General features: G+C 39.8%; 1 protein-coding gene across 6 annotated transcripts in view; it reads left to right on the plus strand.

Moving 5' to 3' along the window:
• Positions 1 to 25,595, plus strand: part of LOC104607768 (plant/protein (DUF810)) — a 156,969-nt gene that overhangs the window by 24,722 nt on the left and 106,652 nt on the right. For all 6 annotated transcript variants that reach the window (XM_088891194.1, XM_088891198.1, XM_088891197.1 and 3 more), the window contains 3 exons: positions 3,656 to 3,886; positions 14,305 to 14,379; positions 15,390 to 15,470. In XM_088891194.1, the coding sequence (XP_088747320.1) occupies positions 3,656 to 3,886; positions 14,305 to 14,379; positions 15,390 to 15,470 (387 nt within the window). The remainder of the gene's footprint in view (positions 1 to 3,655; positions 3,887 to 14,304; positions 14,380 to 15,389; positions 15,471 to 25,595) is intronic.

Below are 25,595 nucleotides of genomic sequence, written 5' to 3' on the forward strand. Positions count from 1 at the left end.
CTCACTCTCCTCCGCAAGGTTTTAAATTTTGACACTATACGCCCGATATGGGGCATATCATATAGTATCTTTTAAAATTCAATATGAGGTACGGTAGAAAATCAATGATATCATCTTTTTTCCACCATATCAGACCATATCATGGGTGTATTTGTGGTGTATCGAGGCGTATCAGTAGCATATCAGTGGATACACTATGAAAAAGATGTAGACAAAAAATGAAACAAATATGCTGTCTTGCAATGTCAAATTTAGGATTTTACCCAAATAGAAACTCAAAAACCCTATTCTTCTCTACCAATTTCTGATATGTAGCTGCATCCTTAGTACTCTTCCAAATAACAATCTCCAAGTGATCCATCTCCTGCCAAAGGGTTTTCAGTGTAGGGAAGTACACTGCAAGAGGTCTATCTCCTTGGTTTGTATTGATAATCTGATTTCTTAATTGATAAGCTCCAGCCACATTTTGATTCTGGGAATAAGTCTCAGTTGCTCCATTCCAAATCTTCTTAGCAGTATTAGCCCATAATAAATTTTTACTAATATGAGGTAACATAGACTTACACAGCTAAGTCATCACCATGTAATTCTCTTGCACCCACTGAGAAAAGTTTGTATTAGGTTTCTTCTAGTCTCTAGTGATATATCCTAGTTTCCCATGTGCACCAATGGCCATCTTGGTTGATTGTGCCCATTCCAGATAGTTTGTACTATCTAACTATAGTGAGAATTCTAGATCCCAAAGGTTCACACTGGTACCTACCACTCCCATTCCAAAGTCACTGGTTAATTTCTCTTAAACACTACAGCCCTCCATGCTATCTCAAACAACTCAAAATAGTAGTAGAAAGCAAGAAAAAAACTTCCTGGATCAGATCGGTCCCATTTATACAATGAAAAAACTCCTATGAAAAAAACCTGGAGAGAATTCTCCTTTCCTGGGAACTGATAGAAACAAGAGAAGAGGCTATTGGTCTCACCAGGGGCTCTAGAACCAGCCAGAAACTGAATCACCCCTTATAGGAAGCCTCAAGAAACCTAGAAAACCCTGAGCGCCTAACTGTAGGTCAAAAATAAAGAGTCCACTCTGATTGTGACTTTTCCTCTCATTCAAGTTCTTCCTGATTTTGATGCCGAATCACAAATCACCCTCCTGATGACTAAATCACGTAAAAAATCCGAGAACTGGCCCTTCCTTGATCGAACAATCAGCTCCTTACTCTTCCTGCAGTTGGCTGATCTAGGCCTGCATGAAACAGCTCAAAGTGAGAAAAGCGAATAATGTTATGTCCACCCTCTCCATTAGCTTTTATACTTGGGAAATAAGGATGTATACAATGTCAAATATACCCTTGATAGGTTGGTTACTGTCAACAACTTAAAAATCAGCAATTTAATGAGCCCCTAAACTAATGGGCCTTGGGTTCAACAATGCCAACTAAATAAAATAAACAAATAACTGTAATTCCTCAACAGGTTTTTTGGTTACTGCTGTGCCTCTGATGTGGGCACTTAGTTGGGTTTTGAGCTCATTGCCATAGTTGTCCTTTAGAGATTTTGTGGTCTACTCATAGTTGTAGGATGGCTTGGAAGTTGTTTTTTGTTTTTTTTCCTTTTTTCTAGCCCTTTATCCAGTGTGTATATGTTGTCTACCTTTTCTTTTGTTTTTCTTCTAGTTGATCAAAATTTAGTAATCGATAAAAAGAAAAAGTTGGCAATGCTAGATCCAGCTGTTCTGACACATCCATTGGTAGTTGATGCAAATGGTTACAACTTACAAGATGATTCTCAACAAGTCTAAAAGAAAGAAATTGAAGAAGAGGAGTCAGATGATTGACCTCCAGAATGCACCATCCACCAGAAAAGAAGTGACTTTTTGACCAGTCAAATCTTCGTTGGTTTGGATGAAATTTGGTGGAAGTCTCTTTGACTCAACGACCTTCAGTTGGCCAAACTGCCAAAGAGAAGAGGTGAAATTTTGTGCTGTATCAGGGCTGCATTGATTTGCACGGTGTGGGAGGAAAGGAATGGTAGATGTTCAATAAAAAAGAAAGAAGTGAGGAGGCAGTGCTGGAATGTATTTTATATAGAGATTGATAAAAGAATGCATTTTATATAGAGCTATTGTGTTAGCCAAGTCCTTAAGTATTTTCTCTGACTTATCTTTTGATGATATGTGGATGAATTTGGAAGCTGTAGCTTGAAGTTCTACTACAAGGGACAAGCCAATTGTGGCATGGAAAACCCTGGAAGAAGGTTTTATCAAACTGAATTTTGATGGCATAAGTCTAGGGAATCCAGGCCCAGCTGGTTTAGGGGGAGTGTTTAGAAACTTTGAAGATCATGTTGCTGCTATTTTTTCAGGTCCAGTTGGAGTAGGGGACTCAGTTTTTGCAGAGTTCCAAGCTCTTTTACAAGGAATACAGATTGCTAGAGAATTAAATTATGACAGACTGTTAGTTGAAGGTGACTCTAAACTGATAATAGGGTGGCTGAAGGAACCTGAAACTGTAATTTGGAAATACAAGGAATTTATGAAAATATTCAAATGGCTGATTAGAGATATGACAATATCTGACCATTGGGAAAGGCATTCAGCCAATAGGATGGCTGATTTCTTTGCAAAACAGGGGGTGCATAGGTCTGAATTATTCTGGGCTCTGTTGTAATTTTGTTTCTGGCTGGGGCTGCATTTTGTGCCTCTGTTGGATTTATTTTGTAATCATGTGATACTACCTTTCTGTTTTACATCATTTATGAAAAAGAAAACAGTTCTTATAAAGAGAATCCTATCATTTTTTTGATCAGTTGTAAATAGAATCCTGTTTTTTTTTTTTTTTTTTTGATCAGCAAGAAAATTTATAAATTGTATTATTATATGAAACAGAAATTACAGCAGAGTGGTTATCCAATCACCCATAGACACAGTGAACAATGATTCAAAGCCCCAAATGGGGAGAACCACAATAAAGCACAAATATCTGCTGCCTGCATATCCTTTGCTTAGCTAATGTGTTAGCCAAACCATTTGCAGTCCTTCTTACCCAAACAAAAGTTGCATTCCAATCTTTTGACAGGTTATCTACTTCCATAAGGGTATGCCTATAAATCCAAGGCACATGGTGTCTAGAAGTAGTCCAGGGTACAACCATTTTGAATCTCCTTCAACTTCCAAATTCTTGAAGTTAGACTGCTGAGAAAAACTTAGGCCTTGCAATAAATCCATCAGCTTAGCCTTAAGTGAATCTCCAACCCCTATTATATTCTATTTCATTGTTTTCTCCTGCTAAGGAGTAAATAAAGAGTATTTTTTCAGTTTCTACCATAGTCAACAGCTATGATAGAACTATTCTTGCTTTATTTTCTATTTTCTCTGTTTTTTGTTTTCTTGTTAATACTTGTAGGTGAAGCCTACTGTTATATGTGGAGATTTTCTGCTTTAGTAGTATATCTTAATTTGGCTTCTCTCCTTTTTTTTTTTTTTTTTCCTGTGTTCAACTAAGGAGTTTTCTGAATTTTGTTGAGATCTCGTTGTCTTATTTCTTGAATGCAGTGACTCCTAATTCTTCCCAATTGTGATCTTTATATCTCTTATTTTAGCCATGGACATTTTCTGGTGACAGTTCCCTTACTTGAATTTCTTGTGAATATACAGTTTGTTATTACAGGTGAACTAGGACTCCTGCAACATGCCATTGAGCAGTTGAAGAAAATACCGTTGAAGGAACAACGTGGTCCACAAGAGAGGTTGCACTTGAATAGTCTTCGTTCCAAGGTTGAAAGTGAAGAGGGATCACAAGAATTGACTTTTTTACAATCCTTCCTATTTCCCGTTCTGAAATGGGCTGATAAACAGCTGGGAGACTACCATCTTCATTTTGCTGAGGTTTGATATTTTCCCACTTCTGATTCTTGTTAATGGTGGTACTGGTATTGGAGTGTAATTATTCATGTTTGTGTCAATCTGAGTTTGATCTTGTCTAACCTCTCATGAATGTGTTACTGATAAAAAGACTTGAATTGGATGTGTTTCTATAATCCCTTTTGAAATGATCATTTCATTTTTAAGAACAGTGAATTATTTATTTAAGTACATTTAGAAAGTGGACATCATATACATATTGACCCCCATACTATTGTTTCTTATAATTAGGACATAGTAAATCCTCTTTTGTAGTTGTGTGCCTTCTGTCCTTTTCATTTGTATTATAGTGACATAGTGAATCATACTAGAATAAGGACCACTTTGGACCATTGGCCCATTGTTTCTACTGTTGCTACAGTAGTCCGAACCAGTAAGGAGAAGAAGAAAGAGAAGGAGAAGAAGAAGAAGATGAAAGAATTGTTGAACCTGATAGCTAAACCCTATCATTCGACCTCTTAATAGTGATTAGGCTCTAATTAAAATGTACAAGGACTAAGCTGCCCCTACTTAAGTATGGGACAGAGAACCTCGAATAAGACTGCCACATAAGCTCATAACTTAACCAAGGTGAGTTGACTAATCTACCCTTATTTGGCTAACTCTAACACTCCCCCTCAAGCTGGAGAATATATGTCATATAATCCCAGCTTGTTACATATATAGTTCACTCTCCCTGAGCTTAAGGCTTTTGTAAACAAATCTGCCCACTGATCACCTGAGCCTACATGTTCTGTGCTTATCTCTCCAGTAAGAACCTTCTCCCTCACAAAGTGGCAATCAATCTCTATGTGCTTTGTTCTCTCATGAAAAACAGGGTTGGATGAGATATGGAGCACAGCTTGATTGTCACAGTACAACTTCATAGGTTTATCCATGTGGAACCCGATTTCTTGTAGGAGATTCCTCAACCACACTAATTCACATGTAGTGTGTGCCATGGCTCTGTACTCGGCTTCAGCACTGCTTCTAGCCACAACCGTCTGCTTTTTACTCTTCCACGTCATAAGATTTCCTCCAAGAAATGTGTTGTGACTTGTAGTAGATCTTCTATCAGACACAAAGCCCGCCCAATCTGCATCTGTGTACCCAACTACTTCAAGTTTTCCTCCTGCTTTATACAATAGCCCACGGCCCGGAGCTCCCTTCAGATATCTTACAATTCTAAGAACTGCATCTCAGTGAGATATACGAGGGTTCTGCATAAATTGGCTTACCACACTGACTGCAAAGGAGATGTTTGGTCTCGTGATAGTCAAATAGTTCAGCTTCCCCACTAGTCGTCTATACCTTCCAGGATCATCAAATATTTCCGCTGTATCACTGCTCAACTTAACATTTGGTTCCATAGGAGTCTCAGCCGGTTTTGCACCTAATAGTCCTGTTTCGTCCAATAGATCGAGAACATATTTTCTTTGGCACAGGTTTACACCTTGTCTTGATCGAGCAACTTCTATACCCAAGAAATACTTCAATGTTCCAAGGTCTTTTGTTTGAAAATGATTTTGCAGAAAGACCTTTAGTTTGTCGATTCCCAATTTGTCACTGCCAGTTATGACAATATCATCCACATAGACCACTAATAAAATCTTTCCAGCTTCTGAGTTATAGTTGAACACTGAGTGATCAACCTGGCATTGTTTCATTCCAAAATTCTTCACCACTTCACTAAATTTCCCGAACCAAGCACGAGGTGATTGTTTCAACCCATAAATTGCCTTTTTCAGTCTGTACACCTTACCAGCCTCCCCCTGAGCAACAAACCCAGGTGGTTGCTCCATATATACCTCCTCTATAAGGTCACCATGAAGGAAGGCATTTTTTATGTCAAGTTAAAATAGGGGCCAATCATACATAACTGCTAGGGAAATTCACACACAGACAGAGCTAATCTTAGCCATTGGAGAGAAGGTCTCCATATAGTCCACTCCATACAACTGTGAATAACCTTTAGCAACAAGGCTGGCTTTCAGACGCTCCACACTGCCATCTGGCAAGTATTTAACAATATACACTCATTTACAACCCACAACATGCTTACCAGGAGGAAGAGTAGTGAGCTCCCATGTGTGAGTATGCTGAAGAGCAGAGAGTTCCTCCTCCATTGCCTGCCTCCACCCAGGTGAACTAAGAGCCTCTTGGACATTGTTAGGTATGGAAATAGATGACAATAGTGAAACAAACTGGTGATGTGAGGCGGAAAGGCGAGATATTGAAACAAAATTGGAAATGGGATGGAGAGTAGAACTACGTTTACCTTTCCGTAAGGCAATGGGTAGATCAAGTCCTGAGGGTTCAGCAACAGGAGCAACGACAAGATCCGCGGACAAGGTAGAAGCTGGAGGAGGGGCCGGTGTCGTTCGACGTGTATACACTTGCCGAATTGGTGGTCGTTCAGTAGGGATCTGCACTAGATGAGGTGATGAGTCAACTCCAACAGGAACACCCGGAACGGGATCACTGACCGAAAGAGGAAGAGGAGGTAAAGGTGGAGACGAAGATGCTTCAGTTCTTGAGAAGAAGGGAACATACTCAAAAAAGGTGACATCAGGACAGACATAGCACTTCCGAGTAATGGGATTGTAACACTTGTACCCTTTTCGAGTCCGAGAGTAGCCAAGAAAGACACACTTAATGGAGCGTGCATCCAACTTGTCTATTCCAGGACTCAGATTGTGAACAAAGCACACACAGCCAAAGATACGAGGTGTTAATGGAAAGGGAGACAAGGTGGGGAACAAGATAGAGAAGGGAGACCGACCATGAAGAATAAAGGAGGGCATCTGATTAATGAGGAAACACGCAGTAAGTACAACATCACTCCAAAACCGTTTAGGAACACTCATATGATGAAGAATAGACCGAGCCATTTCAAGGAGATGACGGTTCTTCCGTTCAGCCACCCCATTTTGTTGAGGAGTGGATGCACATGAAGTTTGATGAACGATGCCATGCTGTTCTAAATACTGTTGAAAGGAAGTAAGAAAATATTCACGACCATTATCTGAACGAAGAACTTTGATTGGAACACCAAATTGTGTACGTATTTCAGCATGAAATTTTTGAAAAATGGAAAATAATTCACTCCCTTCTTTCATTAAATAAATCCATGTCATTCTTGAACAATCATCAATAAAAGTGACAAAATACTTGTAACCATTATAAGACTCTATTTTGATCGGGCCCCAAACATCTGAATGAACCAAAGCAAAATGACTCAACATACGACTTTCAACTCTAGGACTGAAGGAAACACGACGATGTTTCCCAAACTGACACGACTCACACTGTAACACTAACAAATGACTCAAAAACGGAACTAGTATCTTGAGTGCCTTGAGAGAAGGATGTCCCAGTCGACAATGCCACTGTAGAGGAGTGAGTGAAGTCTGAAGTGCAACTAACGATCCACCACCGTCAAGATAATACAATCCACCAGCTTCATGCCCCCCACCAATCTTCTTCCCCGTCCTGAGATCCTGAAAAACACAAGAGGAAGGGAAAAAAGTAACAGAACAGTTAAGAGTCTTGGTTAATTTACTAACAGACATAAGATTGAATGGAAACTTAGGGACATATAGAACAAATGATAAAGAAAGAGAAGCCATGTCAACATTGCCAACACCACAGATGGGAGAGGAGGAACCATTGGCAAGGGTAACAGTTTGAGATGTGGAAGTTTCAGAGAGAGAAGAGAACACACCTGGAGTCCCGGTCATGTGATCAGAGGCTCCAAAGTCAATAATCCAAGGAGAGGTTTTAGATGACAGGCAAGCTATACTTGAGTGGGCAAGAGTAGCAGTAGTGTGCTGTGAAGTGGACTGAAGGAACCGCTCATACTCATCACGCGGTACACTCACCATCTCCCTTTCGGAAACAAATGTAGATGTGGAAGGAGTTAGGTCTGCCTGTTGATTATCACTGACATCAATCCCACCAGCAACAGCATGATTGGCCCATTTAGAGGGAGGGCGGCCATGGAGATCATAACAGAAATTTACCGAATGTCCTTCCCTGCCACAGTGGGTACACTTCTTTGTAGAGCTGCCTTTTTCTTTGCCACGGCCTCCCCCTGAGTCACGGCCAAATATGGAACCACCACGACCTCCTCGGGAGGCATGTCCTCCCCCTTTCGTACCACATCCACCTCCTCTGGCTGTCACAAAAGCTGATCTATCAGACTGTGTGGGATTCTCTGTCTGTCCCAAAGAAATCCTGCGAAGCCGAGAAAACACTTCCTCAAGTGTAGGAAGGGTAGAGCCCCCCAATATTTGGGCCCTAACTGGTTCATACTCTGATTTCAACCCCACTAAGAACCTTGTGACATCTAGTTGTTCCCTCTGTTGTTGCTGAACCTTAACATCTGGAGTGAGAGGATGATAGACATTGAGTTCATTTATGAGGTTCTTCATACTGGCATAGTACTCTTCTAGGGTTTTATTTCCTTGTTGCAGACCAAAGTACTCCTGATAGAGCTGATATACCCTTGTAGTATTATCTTGCCCAGAATACAGCTTCTTGGCATGTTCCCATATGTCCTTAGCTGTATCTAAGAACATGAAGTTGGCACTTATTTTGGGTTCCATACTGGCATAGTACTCTTTTAGGGTTTTATTTCCTTGTTGCAGACCAAAGTACTCCTGATAGAGATGATATACCCTTGTAGTATTATCTTGCCCAGAATATAGCTTCTTGGCATGTTCCCATATGTCCTTAGCTGTATCTAAGAACATGAAGTTGGCACTTATTTTGGGTTCCATACTGTTCCATAGCCATGTCAGCCGGTGGTTTATCTTCTTTCACATGCTTCACTTTTCTCTTTGCCTTGAGAAAAACTTCCACCGACTTGGCCCATGGAACATAGTTCTCACCATTCAGTTTAATTGAGGTCATCTGTACACCTAGATAGTTAGAGGAAACCACCACACTAGGTTTCTGATCACTACAGCCATCTCCCATTGCTGTCTTGATACTCTTTCAATGCTGCCTCTAATCTGACTTCCCAATCACCAACTAAGTGCTGCTGTCAAGAGTTTGATGTTCCAGAGCCTACAGCAGTCCCTAAACACAATGATAGATACACACGCCTTTGTTCTTATCCACACCACTACTGATTTCACAAAAAACACAGACTACATCGACATTAATTCAGCACTTACTAACCACATGCAAGCTCTCTTACAACTACTCAACAGAGTTTGTGCATCACAAGCACCACCACACAGCCATAGCTGTCACACACAATACAGACCTGCTTTAATGCTTTTAAGAGGGCACCACAAGACCAACATGAACTCAACTAGTACCATTGCATTACACCTTGCACCATTCGGCCACCAACAGTAGCCCCTATACCATTCGGCCACCAGCAGCAGCCCTTACACCATTTGGTCACTGTAAACACAGCCTGTTCTTGGAATTGTTTCAAGAACCAGGGCAACAACCAACCTAATTCTCTAGGTTTTGATCAGTCCTCTCAAGTTCTTGAAGATTTTCGACCCAGAAATACCAACAGCACAAAGAGAAGAGATAACCAACCTTCGTTTGAGAGCTTCAGCCAACCATTCACTGCTGAAGTTGTTTTCTTAGGAAAGGAGGTTCTGCGCACCAGAAAAAAAAGAAGAGCTGAGATGTTTCAGGCCTGGGACGAACCACTTTTCTCCATTGACAACCCAGAGAAGAAAAGGAGAGAACTGAAGCACGAACTGAAGTTGTCACGAACTGAAACAGGTCACGAACCTTGCTCTGATACCATGTTTCTACTGTTGCTACAGTAGTCCGAACCAGTAAGGAGAAGAAGAAAGAGATGTAGAAGACGAAGATGAAAGAACCGTCGAACCTGATAGCTAAACCCTATCAGTCGACCTCTTAATAGTGATTAGGCTCTAATTAAAATGTACAAGGACTAAACTGCCCCTACTTAAGTATGGGACAGAGAACCTCTAATAAGACTGCCACATAAGCTCATAACCTAACCAAGGTGAGTTGACTAATCTACCCTTATTCGGCTAACTCTAACACCCATAAACTCAAGTTTTTTTTAATGGTAAAATAAAATTTCATTAAAAGAAAAAAGAGATACAACCTAGCAGCTGATAAGGTATCACCACATACAAGAGAGGGTGATGGGGGGCCACATCTATTTAGATTTGAAAATATGTCTCCCATCTGGGTTTTTTTGAGTAAAGTGGAAGAATGGTGGGGTGAGGAAGACCTATGAAGTGGAAAAGTATGGAATATATAACAAATTGAAAAGGGTCAATGCTAGGTTAATAGTGTGGTACGAGGAACAATATGGACGGGTCAAGTAGAAAAATTTTGAGCTATCAAGTCAAGTTGAACAATTAAGGCCCCATTCGCTTTTCGGTAAGTTACTTACCCGGGTAAATGCAATTACCTGGGTAAGTTTTTCTTGGGAAACACTTACCCAGATAACTGCATTTACCCATGTTCTTTTGTTTCCCAGGTAAATAAGGCAATGACCATTTTAGCCATAAAAATCCATTATTAAAAGGGGCATTCTTGCCTCATTCAAGTGCTGGCAACTTTCCCCCTATGTGGAAAAGTTATTTACCCACCTAGGAGATGGGTATCACTTACCCGGGTAAGTGATACCCAGGAAAATAAACTTTCCCTGGTCCCCACATAAATCTGAAAAAAGAACATGGGATTCTTGGTCAATGGGAACCAAAATCCCATTGACCACCTTTCCTCCCTCTCAAAATCCAAAAAAAGAATGTTCCCTAAATAGGAAAGAAGGTAGTGGACAGTTTGGGGAAGAGGATAAGTGGATGAAATGGAAGTTAAGAAAGGAGTTGGAGGATACACTATTTAGGGAAGAGTTATCTTGGAGGCAAAAATCAAGGAATAAAAGAATAAAGGAGATGGAAATACAATATTTTTTTTTCATGTAGTGGCAAATGGGAGAAGGAAGAAATATTTTGTGTCTAGTCTGGAAGTGAATGGTGGTGTTTTGACTTTTGAGACATTAGAAGGAAATTGCTGAAGCATTTGTGGATCATTTTAAATCAATCTATAGAAGGCCTCTGGAGGAGAGATTATTAGTTGAAGGTTGGGAATGGCCTTATGTGACTAGGGAACATAATGAATTATTAGAAGGCAGATTTAGTGAGGAAGAAATAGAAAGTAGCATTTTTTCTCAAACAAATCAAAAGCTCCAGGACCGGATTGATTTACTATGGCTTTTTATTAAGATTACTGAGACAAATGAAAAAGTGATTTGATGGAGGTGTTTGAGGATTTTGTGAGAGGGAATAATCAACCCAGGGCTAAATGCAACTTCTTTTTGGCTTTGATCCCAAAGAAATTTGATGTTGGTCATCCTAAAGATTTTAGATTCATTGGTTTGGCGATTAGTGTGTATAAGATCAAGGCCTAGGTTCTCTCCTTGAGCTTAAAGAAGGTACTTCCCTCTATAATTACCTCCATTCAAAGAGCTTTTGTGTAGGATAGACAAATCATAGATCAAATCTTAATTGCGAATGAATGTGTGGTGGTGATGAAAATATCTAGGAAGAAAGGCCTGGTATATAAATTGGATATTAACAAAGCTTATTATTCAGTTTACTGGTCATTTTTAATGAAAATAATGAGAAGATGTGAGTTTGGAGAAACATGGTGTAGATGGATTTTTGGGTGCATTGAATATTTCCATTACTCAGTTGTCTTGGTGAAGGGGGTAGTAAAGAAATTTTCCCAGCTTGTATAGGGCTTAGACATGGGTATCCCTTATCACCCTTCTTATTTACTTTAACAGCTGATGTCTTTAATAGATTAATTTCAAGGATGGATAGAATGCAATTCATTAGATGTTCGAGAATAGGCAAGGAGAATGTGGTCATAACCCATCTACAATTTGCATATGACATTATATTAGTTTGTGAAGGAGGAAATTCATTTTGGGTTAGGAATTTGAGATTGACAGTGGAACTGTTTGAGAGGATATTTGAGGATTAATTTTGAAACTAGTGTGTGGGTATAATAGGGTGCTCAATTATCCAATGAATGACCTAAGATTACCCTTAGGAGCAAACCCGAGAGAGAACAACTTCTAGAACCTGGTCCTAAAGAGGTTTCCTAAGTGCCTATCGGGTTTGGAAGATGAACTATATCTATTGGGCGTAGAATTACTCTAATGAAATCCACTCTGGCTAACTTTCTAGTATATTACTTGTTTGTTTTTATAATCCCACAAGGGGTATGGCTGAAAAGATATTCTAAGATAATCAGAGATTACTTGTGGGAACTGGGGGAAGGTAAGAAGGACCATTTGGTGAAGTAGGAGATAGTGTGTGGGAGAGGTAGCATCTTGTGCCTCTCTAATGGATGCTTGTAATGCTTATAATACTTTAAGTCTTTGATTAATAAAATTTGGAGTTTCTTATAAAAAAAAAAAAATAGTGTGTAGGAGACTAGGAGCAAGAGGCTTGGTGGGTTGGGGTTAGGGAAAATAGGCTTAAAAAATAGAGCTTTGCTTGGGAAGTGGTTATGGAGATTGCCAAGAGATGGGGATAAATTGTGGAGTTGGGTGATAGTAAGTATTCATGGGTTGGTGGATAATGGTTGAGATGCAATCCTTTCTGCTTGGGCTACAATTTCTTCATTGTGGAAAGCAATTCATGGTAGTCTACCTTCTTTTGTTAATTGCATCAGATATGATGCTTGTTTTGGGGATAAGATTCTGTTATAGGAACATGTTTCGGTGGGGGACTCTCCTTAGACCGTTTTTCTTCCTTATTCTCAATCTCCACCTTAAACGGGAAGTGGTGTCTAGATTCATTGGGTCTTCCTCTCCTTTGCCCCTTAATGGCTTGAAATGGGATCTGGGTTTTCAAAGAGGTGTAAGGGACACTGAGCTTCCTGATGTCATTCACTTGCTTCATGTGTTGGAGGGGGATTTTCTGGATTTCTCTACTCTGGATGGTTGTATTTGGGTTCCTAATTTTTCAGGGGTCTTCACTTGTGTCTCCTCTAAAGTTCTCTCATTCATCCCTTAATGGCTTGAATTGGGATCTGGGTTTTAGAAGAGGTGCAAGGGACACTAAGCTTCCTGATGTCATTTGCTTGCTTCATGTGTTGGAGGGGGCTTTTTTGATTCCTCTAATCCTGATGGTTGTATTGGGGTTCCTAATTTTTCAGGGGTCTTCTGATGTGCCTCCTCTAAAGTTCTCTCCTATTACCCCTCCCCTATGCGATTGTTTCCAATTAAGGAAGTTGGAGCAGTCCTATCCCACTTGAAGTGGAGTATGGGGGATTTCTGTTGGGAAGTTTTCCATAAAAAATTAACACTCTTGATCTGCTACAAAAAAGAAGGCCTAATAGCTGCTTATCTCCAAATTGGTGTATCCTTTGCAAGGTTTCTGGTGAGAGCTGCTACCACTCACTAACCTCCTCTCCATTTGTGACTTGTATTTGGAAAAGGTTCTTCTCTTTATTTGTTGCTGCACTATTTCTTGCAATGAAATTTCTACTTTATTATTACCTTACAATCTGTAGAGATAATGGGCTGAATGGGCCTTAGTTTCTTTGTTTTTCTTTAAGTTATGTTTGTGACTTGTGTTAATAGGTATTGGGCCTTAGTATGGGCCTGCTTTCTCTCTTTTTTTTTGTTGTTTTTTATTGCTGTCTTTAGTGATGGACACCCTACTATGGACACTCATGTAATTGTCCTTACTTTTTTACAACAAAAGAATAAAGGAGATCATTGGGGGCTGAAGAGAGGTTTTGAACTACTCTCTCTTCTTCTTCTTTTTCTTCCATCTTCTTCCTCCACTTCTCTCTCTTCAATCTCCTTCTTTTATCATTGGGGGCTGAAGAGAGGTTTTGAACTACTCTCTCTTCTTCTTTTTCTTCCATCTTCTATCACTTCTCTTCTTCAATCTCCTTTTCTCCTGTTTCTTTTCTTTTAATTCAGATTATTGCAGGTGTGATTTACAACCGAATCATGCCATTATTTAGAGTGGCATGAGAAATTAGGTGCTTTATACTTGTTTTTTTGATTTATTCAAACTCTATAGAAAGTTTCCTTGCATTTTTCTATGTTGGAGTTGGCCACCGCATAATTAACCTCTATTGGATATCAGTTTTAACCAGTCTCTATAGAAAAAAAATGGTTAACTTTAATTGGTTGAGGCAAAGATATCGTGTGCTCTTTTGCCTTGTTGGATATCTTCAACCTTGTTTTCCTGCCTTTTAATTTAGCCCAGCCTTGTGAACTGAATGTACTATTTGATGTTCCTTTATCTTATCTAAATTAGTTGTCTTGTAAATTTGGCAATTTCCTCTTTCCTAGCCTGCTAAACTGGTTCTATGACAACTGCTGAATTTTTGCAATTCAATACTGCAATTTCTCATCTTTTTAGGGGTCAAAAATGATGAAAGAGATAGCTACAGTTGCAATTACTGCTCGGAGGCTTCTCTTGGAAGATCCTGATCTGGTTTGTGTTTTACTTTTTTTTTCTTTTTCTGTTTTCCTGGACTTGATCCATACTATTACAAGTCAATATTCTCTGGAAATGTGATTACAACTATATGGTTTGGGAATCAACTGAATCATTTTCTTTGTTTTGCAAGTCCAGCTACTTTAGTCTTTTATTCTGTAAACCAATTTTAATTCTGCCAAAAAGTAAACACAAATTATACATATTTCTTTGAAAGCATTTCCCCATGTAAGTGTTATACGCATGCATTTGTGTGTATATATTTATTAACATCCCTCCAAAAAATAGTATGGATGCCAATAGAATGGATGATTCCAATTCTCAAAAACCTCTCAAGTGTGATGCCAGATCAAAAACATAAACAAGTACATATCCGTCTTCATTATTTTTGAAAGATATTGCACCATATAAAATATTCTTCTGTGTTACTCCTTGTAAACATCCCAAAATATTGCAAAAGGTTGACTATCAACCCTTAATTCCTCAAGTGGAACTGGCCCTAGAACTAAACAGCTCCCAAGGAGACAAAGAGCCTGAATGTTCCAAACAGAGAGGAAATGTTGCATGACTGGCCGTGTCATAATGAAGAAAAGGTGGCTCATGCATCCTTTGCTCCTTTTATACATTTAGAACTACCAGTGCGAGTTGGATACCTGATTTGAAGAATTTACATTGCATCAGGCCCGGCCCTTCAAGCCTGGATCACTTAAATTCTAAAAACTTACCAACCCAATCTGTCCTAAGTTGCATTCCTATTTAAAACCAATTATCTAATTGAGGACTATGGGTCTTAAGTTTCTAGCCATTAGTGTCTGTAAGAGGAATTGGGTTCTCCCATATCCCCCAATTTAAAATGCATTACCAAATTGCTAATCTCGTAACAAAGATCTAACTGAACAATTGCTATTAGGATCCACCCTCGTGCCACTGAAATCCTCTGGCTTCATGTCAATACATGTTGCCAACTCATGAAGGTTGGGACTGATATTGTTTATTATTTCATGCAGGCCATGAAATCAGCATACACGACAGATCGAGATCAGGTTGACTCGTATATATCATCATCCATAAAGGATGCATTTGGAAGGGTAAGTAATTTTGTTTCCCAAACCCCAAAGCAGGGCATGCTCTGTACTGGCTTTTATGGTTATTGTTGCCTTTTCTTCTCAAGTAATTTATCTTTCATCATGAAGTGCATACAACTTTGGAAGTAAATAGAAAAAAAATTCATTAAAAGATAAAAGGAGTACAATCCGAAAGGTGAAGAGGGATCACCAAAGAAAGCAAAAATTACATAGAAAAAGAAAAAAAAACATTACATCAATCTCCCATTTCTAATTCCAAAGAAGACCAAAACTCAACCACAAATGAAGCTCTTGAAGGACCCAAAAACTCTGCAAGAATCAATATCCAATCCAAGAGTTTCTTCCTATAATTGAACAAAGCTTTTCTTACTTCTTGATAGTCTTAAAAAAATTACCGCAGACTTATTTCCATTCAAAACTGGCCAGGAAGAATAAATTTCTGCAGGGGAACTTGGAGACCAAAATTCCATCTCAAAGAGTGTGAAAACATCCAAATGCATTTGGAGAAACTGTCTGACAAAAAGATGGATCACTTCCTCAAAGCTTCTACAGAAAAATGGAGAAATTGTTTTCTATCATCCATTGGATTGTGCTTTTCTCAAGTTATTATCTTTCCAATTCAGAAATGTTCTATTCGATTTTCTATCATAAAGATGCATGATTGGTTATATATGTAAAAGAAGAAAACTATCCAGCAACTGATTGTTTAATCAATAAAAACAACAAAAGAAAGAGTATGAGAGCAAGAGAGAAAGAGAAGACAGGAGGAGAATGCCAATCATTCTCTCTATCCGGTCCCAAACTTTTTATTTTTAAAATCTAGCTTAGAGGTAATTACATAAATACCCTTGCATAGAGCGGCTGCGTATAAACTTAAAGAAAAAAGGTTAACAGGTCCATGAGACTAAAGGTCCATTAACACAAAAAATAATAAACATAAAACTGAACTAAACTAAGGCCCATCCAGCCCAATATTTCTACAGTAAATACATGCTTACTTACGTAAATCCATTTATCTTCCAATTACCATCATCAAATTTACATTTTGGAGGATGTTTGCATGTCTGTATCATTGAAAAAAAAACCTTTTTGAATCCAACAACTATTTCTAGATTGTTTCAAGATTTTAACATTTTGGGCATTGATATGGTATTAGAAATCTAGCAGCGCTGTAAATATTGCGGGGGGGGGGGTGTATTATGTTGTCTTAAAGGACAGTTGAGGGCAACTCATGGGTTGTGATAAGGTGAATGCAGGATAGAGATGGTTCATGTAGGGCAGGGAGACTGCTTTGAGATTGAAGCACATGGTTGTTTTTATCTTGAATGAACTCCTAGTTCCATTGAGTTTGTAGATTGCTAACTCTCTACCTGATGTTTTCACAAGAGGGGGTATATTGAGAATTTTGATATTTTTACCAGCAAACTCACAGTCCCTTTCCATAATTGGTAAAACCTCAGGCTGACAAGCATGAGAGTTCACAGTTCATTATGACAAGTGTCTTTCCATCTTTGTACTCCATTTCCAATTATGGAAAGGGAACCGATTTTGAAGTTTTTTCCATCTCTTCATCATCTAAGATTGTGATTTAGGGCTAAGAAGAGGGTTAAGGGACTGTGAGTTTCATAATGTAGTCAATCTGCTGCAATTCCTAGAAGCGGTTTGTTTGGGTCCTTCTAAGGCTGATAAGTGTATTTGGATTCCTTATTCTTTGGGTTCCTTTTCTTCTGCCTCCTTTTTTTTCCAAACCCTTTATCCCTTCTTTTCATCTCAATTGTCTTTCCCACAAAATAAGTTTGGTCCAAGGCCATTCCCTACAAAGTTGGAGCTTTTTGTTGGGAGGCGCGTATCATGAGAAGGTTAGCACTATGGGCACTTTACAAAGGAGAAGATCAAACTGGTGTTTATCCCAAATTGATGTGTTCTTTGCAAGGACAATGATGAGATATGCTATCATTTACTAATCTCCAGTCTATTTGTTTCTTGCATTTTGGGATAAGTTAACCATTGAGGGTGACTCCATGGACTCCGGATCACCTGCCCACGAGAACTCTGACCACGTCTACCCACAACACACTACCCCTGTGAATTAGGAACATCTCCCCCTGCATAATACTATGTAGGAGGATGAGATGTTCTCCATGTGTGGCTGCGATGTTATGTGGATAGACGTGGACAAAGTTTGTGTGGGCCGAAGATCCGGACTCGACTCCATGGTCATGGTTGAATGGCTAGAAAATAATGACAAAGCAGCTTGGGGATACAGGAATGAGATAAAAAAAATATCAAATGGTTGACAAGGAACATGAATATAAAAATATAATGGGTGCAGAAATTGGCAAATGAGCTGGCTGATACTTTAGCCAAACAGGGGTTAACAAAGATCTTTTGTATTCTTTTTGGTAAGAGAAAAAATTATTAAAAAAGAAAAAGAGAGTACAAAAGGGGAGTGACCTGAAGTCTCTTGAGAGAGAAGAAAAAACAACTCCAGCTCTCAAAACAAGAAACCAAACCAACTCGGACTCAACAATAACACCAATACCCAAAAGCTCAAAAGACCACTAAAGACAAACTAGAGCAACCAAAGATCAAGCAACTCAAAAAAATTAAACCTCAAAGACAGCACAAGCAAATCACTATTCACTTGAAACCCACGAGAAAGCAACGACCTCCCACGAAAAACCAGCACCAAAACCACCTCAAGCACTGCAGCCTCTAAACCACGGACACTAAAAACTTTTAGAGGTTTTCTTGATCTTCAAAATCTTCTTGCTTGGTTTAATCCCAAAGAGGCCCCCTTTTAGTCTAGCAAAAGCCTTTGAAACCAGAACATCTCATTGGTAGGGGCAAAAAGGAGGGAGGTTTGGGGATTGGGAACATTAGAACTAGGAACTTAGCATTACTAGGGAGATGGCTATGGAGGTTCTCGGTGGAGAAAGAAAGATTGTGGGTTAAGATAGTGGGAAGTATACATGGGCTGGCAGACAATGGATGGGACTCTGGGATTCTAGCTAGGGCCACAACAGCTTCTCCTTGGAAAGCTATTCAAGCCATCTTGCCCTCGTTCTCTCCATGGATTGGGTATGATTTGCACTTAGGTAACCTCATTAAGTTTTGGGAACATGTCTGGGTTGGGGGCTCCTCATTGAAAGATCAATTTCCAAGCCTTTATGCTATCTCTACCTTTAAAAATGAACCAGTTTCCTCTTTTCTTGTTCCTTCTAATTCACCTTTTGGGTTTGGATGGAATTTGAGTATGAGAAGAGATGCCAGGGACACAGAGTTAGACTGTACTTTAGCCTTACTTTCCATCCTTGAAGGGGTCTTCATTGAGCCATTAAAGCCAGATAGTAGAATATGGACACTCACTCCCTCGGGTTTTTACACTTGTGCCTTCTTCTTTAGAGCACTGTTACCCTCTCCTCTGGTTGGTTTGTCGTTTCCTGTCAAAGATGTATGGTGTCGACCTATACCTCCAAAGGTTGGGAGTTTCTGTTGGGAAGCCTTTCTAGAAAGAGTTAATACAGGGGATCTACTCCAAAGAAAAAGACCCAAAAGCTGTTTGTCTCCTCACTGGTGTGTTCTCTGTAAATCTGATGGTGAGTCTGGATACCATTTACTAATTTCTTGTCAGTTTGTTAAGGTTATTTGGCAATGGTTTACTTCTTTGTTTGGGTGCAGGTGGACTCCTTCGAATGTGCAAAGCTTATTTACTTCCATGCCCATTTGACCAACCAAAAGGGCCAAAATCATGTGGAGATGTGGTAGGGCTGTGATATGTTGGACTGTTTGGGAGGAGAGAAACTCAAGGATATTCTTAGATACGGAGAGAAGTACTGATGAAATCCTTGAGACTATCCACATCAGGATGGTACATTGGCTGAGAACATTGGAATTGTTTAAAGTGTTCTCAGTTGATGAGATGATAAGGAGCTGGAAGGAGATTGTAGAAACAGGCTCAAGCAAGAAGAACATAAATTCTTGTTGGACACCTCCACCTCTTGGGTTCACCAAACTGAATTTTGATGGTAGTAGCATAGGCAATGCAGGGCCTTCTGGAATAGGGGGAGTAACAAGGGATGAAGCAGGAAATTTGTTGGCTATGTACTCTGGTCCGATTGGGGTAGGAGACTCTTTGAGGGCTGAGATCCTAGGAGCTATTGAAGGGATACAAAGAGCCAAAGAGCTGAATATTAAAAAGTTGATCATAGAAGGTGATTCTGAAATTGTGGTGAATTGGCTAACAGAGGACAATTCTATGCTCTGGAAATACAGCAATGAAAGAGGAAGTTCAAGTGTCTCACCAAGGACATGGAAATACATTGTACATGGACAAAGAGAACTGCAAATGCATTGGCAGATGGTCTAGCTAAGCAAGGGGTAAACAGGAATACTATGTTCTGGGCTGTTTTGTCAGTGTAATTGTATTTGATTCATGGTCAGATTGTACCTTGGGTAGTTGGGAGTTAAGACTATTTAGCTCCCTTCTTTGTAACTCTGATTATCTCAATCTTTATTAATAAAAGTTCATTGTTATTGATCAAAAAAAAAAAAAAACCCAGAACATCTCACTGTTTTCTGTGTTTTTTAAATCTTCTATTTGCTAAAATTTTCTTCTGAAATTCCAACGAGCAAGAGGGGTTCCCATTAATCCTTTCCAACTCCAGCACTGTGTTTTCCTGAAATAACTGGTCATCAACCAAAGCTTCAGTCCTTTTACTAACATCCTCTTCCAGACTAGTTGTAGTTATGTTATTGTGGCCTTCATTGATTAGCGGTGAGTGCACTCTCCCTAACAGGCAACATGTAGCATTCCTCTAGTTCTTTGAACATCCTCCTAGTAAGAGACTCACCTCCCAAAAAAAAAACAAGCCTAGAGCTTTATTTACCTCCAAAGCTGTGTCTACAACCTTAGTTACACCAACATCTTTGTCAATCTGATGAGGTTCATCTACATAAACTTCTTCCTCATCCTCCTCACTTAGGCTTCCCATCTCATCCGAAGAAAAATCACCATCTTGAATCCTTTCAGCTACAGTCTCTGTTAGAGGTCTTGTTATGTAAATTCTTCTCCTGTTATAAACATTCTATTTCCCAGCAATTTGGTCTTTTTCTTTAGTTCTTCCCTCATCCTCTGTAGAGAAGATGGGTCGAATGGCTCATAGGCTGTTACTCTATGTTATCTTTATGTTCTCTATAATGGGCCTTATTCTGGGCCCATATTCTTCTATGCTCTTTTTTTGTAATTTCTTGTCCAACCAACGACCTCTCTTGTAATTACTCAAAGATTAACCTAATAAAAGTGTATTAGAGTGTTAGAGGGAGGTTTAGGTCGAACCTCTCATTCTCTAACCCTCCTTGCCGCAACTCTCTCTCTCTCATTCTTTAATCTTCTCTTGTTTGTTTTTCTGGTTTTCTTGCACAGTCCCATACTTCTAGGGCTGTTTTTCAACTTGGTATCAGAGCAGGCCTGAGCTTGGCGTGGCTCTCATGTGGTTATAGTCCAGCCAACTGCATGAGGGTGTTCTAGGGCTGGAAGTTTAGACTCATTTGCCTGACTCTTGGAGGTCATTGGAGGGTGCCCAAGACTATTCGCTTGGAGAATAGTTTGGTGACCAGGAAGAATTAGAGAGATAGATTGTTTGGCCTGATTTGAAGCTCAAATCAGAGATTCATACAACTGTAAGTTGCTTCAGTTATTGCTGAGTTATTGCTGGGTTATTTTTTTCTGATTTGGGGAACTGTTAAAGTATTCGAAACCCCTCTATATCTGCTCTACTATTCGGCTGTTGCTGGACTGATTTAACTCAGAGATTTCTGGGTTATTTTCTTATCTTGTTGGACTGCCAAGTGGCCGAAACTTGTTTAGACTCAGTGGTATGAGTCTCTACTTCAGTTCAGCTACTTCTTGGACCTATACAGAGTGTTCTTGAAGTGATTCCTGCTAGTTAACAGTGGAGTGTTGACTCCTGCATACATAGTGTTTGTAAAAAGGCCTCTTAAGTACTGTGGACTGTATTTTTGCTCTCTTTGGGAAATTATTGTTGGGAACCAAGAATACATAGTGTTTGGAGGTCTGCTGATTGTTTTTTGAAGGCTGAATCAGGCCTTCTTCTTCTTGAAAGTGCTGCCACCGAACTTAGCTCTCACTGCTGTCAGGTCTGAATTGAGTTTGTGAATTGCTGTGTTTGTTGCTGATTCAACTCAATCTGAGTTCTTCAAAATCAGTACACTAGTGGAGGCTTGCCGAAACCCTAATTGAAGTTTTTACATAATGGACTTCTCAGATATTGAGAGCAAGAGTACTGCTGAATATGGACATACTTTGGGAACCACAACTGATTCTTTGTTGGCTGTAACCACAGTTAAACTGGATGGAACCAACTATTTGGCCTGGTCACAATCCGTAAAAATTCATATTTGTAGTAGAGGAAAGTGGGGGTTTATCTCTGGGAGCAAGAAATCTCCCCCAGAGGATGATCCCTCTTATGAGAAATGGGTGCAAGAGAATTACACCGTGATTGGGTGGCTCGTGAATTCAATGCAGCCATAGATTAGTCAACATTATCTCTAGATGAACTCGGCTAAGGAAATCTGGGATAGTGTTGCAGAAACCTACTCCCAGAAACTGAATGTAGCCAGAGCCTATAAACTAAGGAGTGATGTGAAGAATCTAAGACATGGGGAGAAATCCCTTGCGGCATATTTCTCAACCTTGAAATCTCTGTGGCAAGAAATTGATCTGATAGAGGCTATGACACGGGATACTCCCAATGATGCAGAAACCTAAAAGAATGTAGTTGAAAGGAACAAGGTTTTTGAGTTCCTAACTGGGCTAAACCTTGAATATGACATCACAAAACAAAATATTCTGTCCAAGGAAAGTGTCTCACTATCACAATCATATGCTTTAGTCAGCAGTGAAGAAAGCAGAAGACAGGTACAGGTTCAAGGAGTTGGTACTAATGCATTTGCAAATATGGGGGTTAAACCCAAAGGAGTTATAGGGGCTCCCAGTGGCACTGGAAAGAAGGAGGTTGTCTGTGAATATTGCAAGAAGCCGAAGCACACCAAGGACAAGTGCTAGAAATTACATCCCGAACTTGTTCCTGTTCGATTCCTGGAAATTACATCCCGGACAAGTGTCTCACTATCACAATCATATGCTTTAGTCAGCCATGGGTACAGATGCTGAAGTTGAGTCTGCCTGTGCACAGTTGGCAGCCATGAAAGCTGAGTATGAAAAGTTTGGAAAGATGATTAGACATCTTGAAGGAATGACTTCATCATCCAACCCTTCAGGAAATTCAGCCACCATTGCATTCACTAACTCAGGTATAAGAGCTTTTGCTAACCATGTAACCACCTCAGGTAATTCTAAGACCCCTTGGATCATAGACTCAGGTGCTTCTGTTCACATGACCAATCTTTCCACTTTGTTTGTTTCATATGATTTGCTTCCTGGTCGTGACAAAATCACCTTAGCCGATGGCTCTCTTGCCTCTATTTCTGGCAAGGGAACTGTCAAGGCTACGGACTCCTTACTCCTATCCTCCACCCTTCATGTACCTAGATTAAATACCAATTTGTTATCTGTAAGTAGCTTAACCAAGTCATTGAATTGTTGTGTAACATTTTTTCCTTCTCACTGTGTTTTTCAGGATCTGGAGTCTCGGAAGGTGATTGTGAGTGGCCATGAAGCGAATAGAATATACTTGCTTGATACTCCTGGACAATGCCTTGATCATCCTGAGAATGCTGCCTTTGGATCTACCTTGTCAGAGTCTGTCAGTCGAATCATGTTGAGTCATTATCGTTTGGGTCATTTGCCTTTTTCTGCTTTAAGTCATCTATTTCCTGAACTGTTTAAGGGAGTCAGTGTGCCCAGTCTTAATTGTGAGTCTTGTTAGTTATCAAAGCATTGTAGAAACAATTACCCTTTGAGCAATAAAAGATCATCTTTTCCTTTTAATATTGTGCACTCTGATGTGTGGGGGCCTTACCACTGATCTTCTATGGGGGGCTACAGATATTTCATCCTGTTTATTGATGATTTTTCTAGATTCACTTGGATATACCTAATTAAATCTCGTGAAGAAGTTCCAAGACTTGTGAGGCAATTTCATGAATTTGTTTTAACTCAGTTTGATACCACAATCAAGTTTTTCAGATCTGACAATGCAAAAGAGTATTTTGAGAAGAGTTTATCCTTGTATCTCTCTGACATGGGAGTTATTCATCAAAATTTTTGTGTTAGAACCCCTGAACAGAATGGAGTTGCTGAAAGAAAAAATAGGCATATTGTTGAAGTTGCAAGGAGCCTTTTGTTTGCCTCACATATTCCCACAAGATTTTGGGGTGATGCTGTTCTCACTGCTACCTATCTCATAAACCGTATGCCATCTAGGGTTCTAGGGTTTAAATCCCCTTCAGTCTTCTTCATCCAGACAAGGATCTCTTCCCGATTCCTCTCCGTGTGTTTGACTGCACCTGTTATCTTCACATTCCAAGTGCCCAGAGACATAAGTTTGTACCAAAAGTCCACAAATGCATCTTCCTTGGTTATTCCCCCACACAAAAGGGTTACTGTTGTTTTGATCCAAAGACTGGCACTTGATATGTCTCAATGGATGTTACCTTTGATGAACTTTCTCTTTTTTATGGGTCATCTCAGGAAGAACATTGTCAACAGGGGGAGAGTTTGTCACAAGTGTTTGCTCTTCCTCTCCCTGTCCCAGTTGAGTCTCTTGATGAGCTTGTGTCCTCACCAAATGAATCAAGGGTGGACCAGTCACTTCATTCTTCTTGTCCTAGTGCTCCTATCTCTTTACCTCCTCGTCCTATCCACAATCCCAAGGTGTATCAAAGGCAAAGGTCCAGGAATGTGTAGGTTGTTTCCCTTACAGCAGATGAGCCTCATACACTTCCAATCACAGATGAGACAACAGGTGCTGTTTTAACCTCTTTGGAACCATCTTTCCTGGATCTTGATGTTCCTATTGCTGTTAGGAAAGGAAAACGGAAATACACTGCACACTGCATTTCCAAACACCTTTCTTATGACCTACTTTCTCCTTCATACTTTGCCTATCTCTCTTCAGTTGCTTCTAACCCTATTCCTAGATTTGTGTCAGAAGCTCTTGAGATTCCAGAATGGAGAGATGCCATGAAATCTGAAATGGATGCCCTACACAAAAATGATACTTGGGAAGTTGTGGATTTGCCTGAAGGGAAGGATCCGATTGGTTGCAAGTGGGTCTTTACCATTAAATACTGGGTTGATGGGACTATTAAGAGGTATAAGGCCAGACTGGTTGCCAAAGGCTACACACAGACGTATGTGATTGATTACCTGGAGACCTTTGCTCCTGTTGCTAAGATGACATCTGTGAGGGTTCTCTTATCTCTGGCAGCTCACTTTGATTGGCCCCTTTATCAGTTGGATGTAAAGAATGTGTTTCTGAATGGTGACTTACATGAGGAGGTCTATATGTCTCTCTCTCCAGGAATGTATGGACGTGATATGCAAGGAAAGGTATGCAAATTGAAGAAATCTCTTTATGGCATCAAACAGTCTCCTAGAGCATGGTTTGAGAAATTTAGAACAACACTTGTTAAATTTGGCTACACTCAGACACAGTCAGATTATACTCTTTTTGTGAAGAGAAGTGAATCTCTGGCAGTATATCTCATTGTGTATGTTGGTGACATTGTTGTGACTGGTAATGATGCCTCAGGAATTCGTGCTCTTAAGTCTTTCCTTCGTATAGAATTTGAGATTAAGGATCTGGGGGAGTTGAGATACTTCCTTGGCATAGAAGTTGCTAGATCCAAGGATGGGATTCTTATCTCCCAAAGGAAGTATGTCCTTGACTTGCTCTCTAAAACTGGGAAGATGGGTGCTAGACCAGCTGCAACTCCTATTGATATGAATCACAAACTTTCTGCTTCAGATGGGACATTGTTGGAAGACAAAGGGGTTTCTCAGAGACTTCTTGGGAAGCTCCTGTACCTGTTTATGACTCGGCCAGATATTGCATATGCTGTTAGTTGTATTAGCCGGTACATGCATGCCCCTCGAGATACTCATATGGCAGCTGCAGAACGAGTTCTGTGTTATTTGAAAGG

This window comes from Nelumbo nucifera, chromosome 7, assembly GCF_055504915.1.
Source record: "Nelumbo nucifera cultivar China Antique chromosome 7, China Antique-T2T, whole genome shotgun sequence".
NCBI lineage: Eukaryota > Viridiplantae > Streptophyta > Magnoliopsida > Proteales > Nelumbonaceae > Nelumbo > Nelumbo nucifera.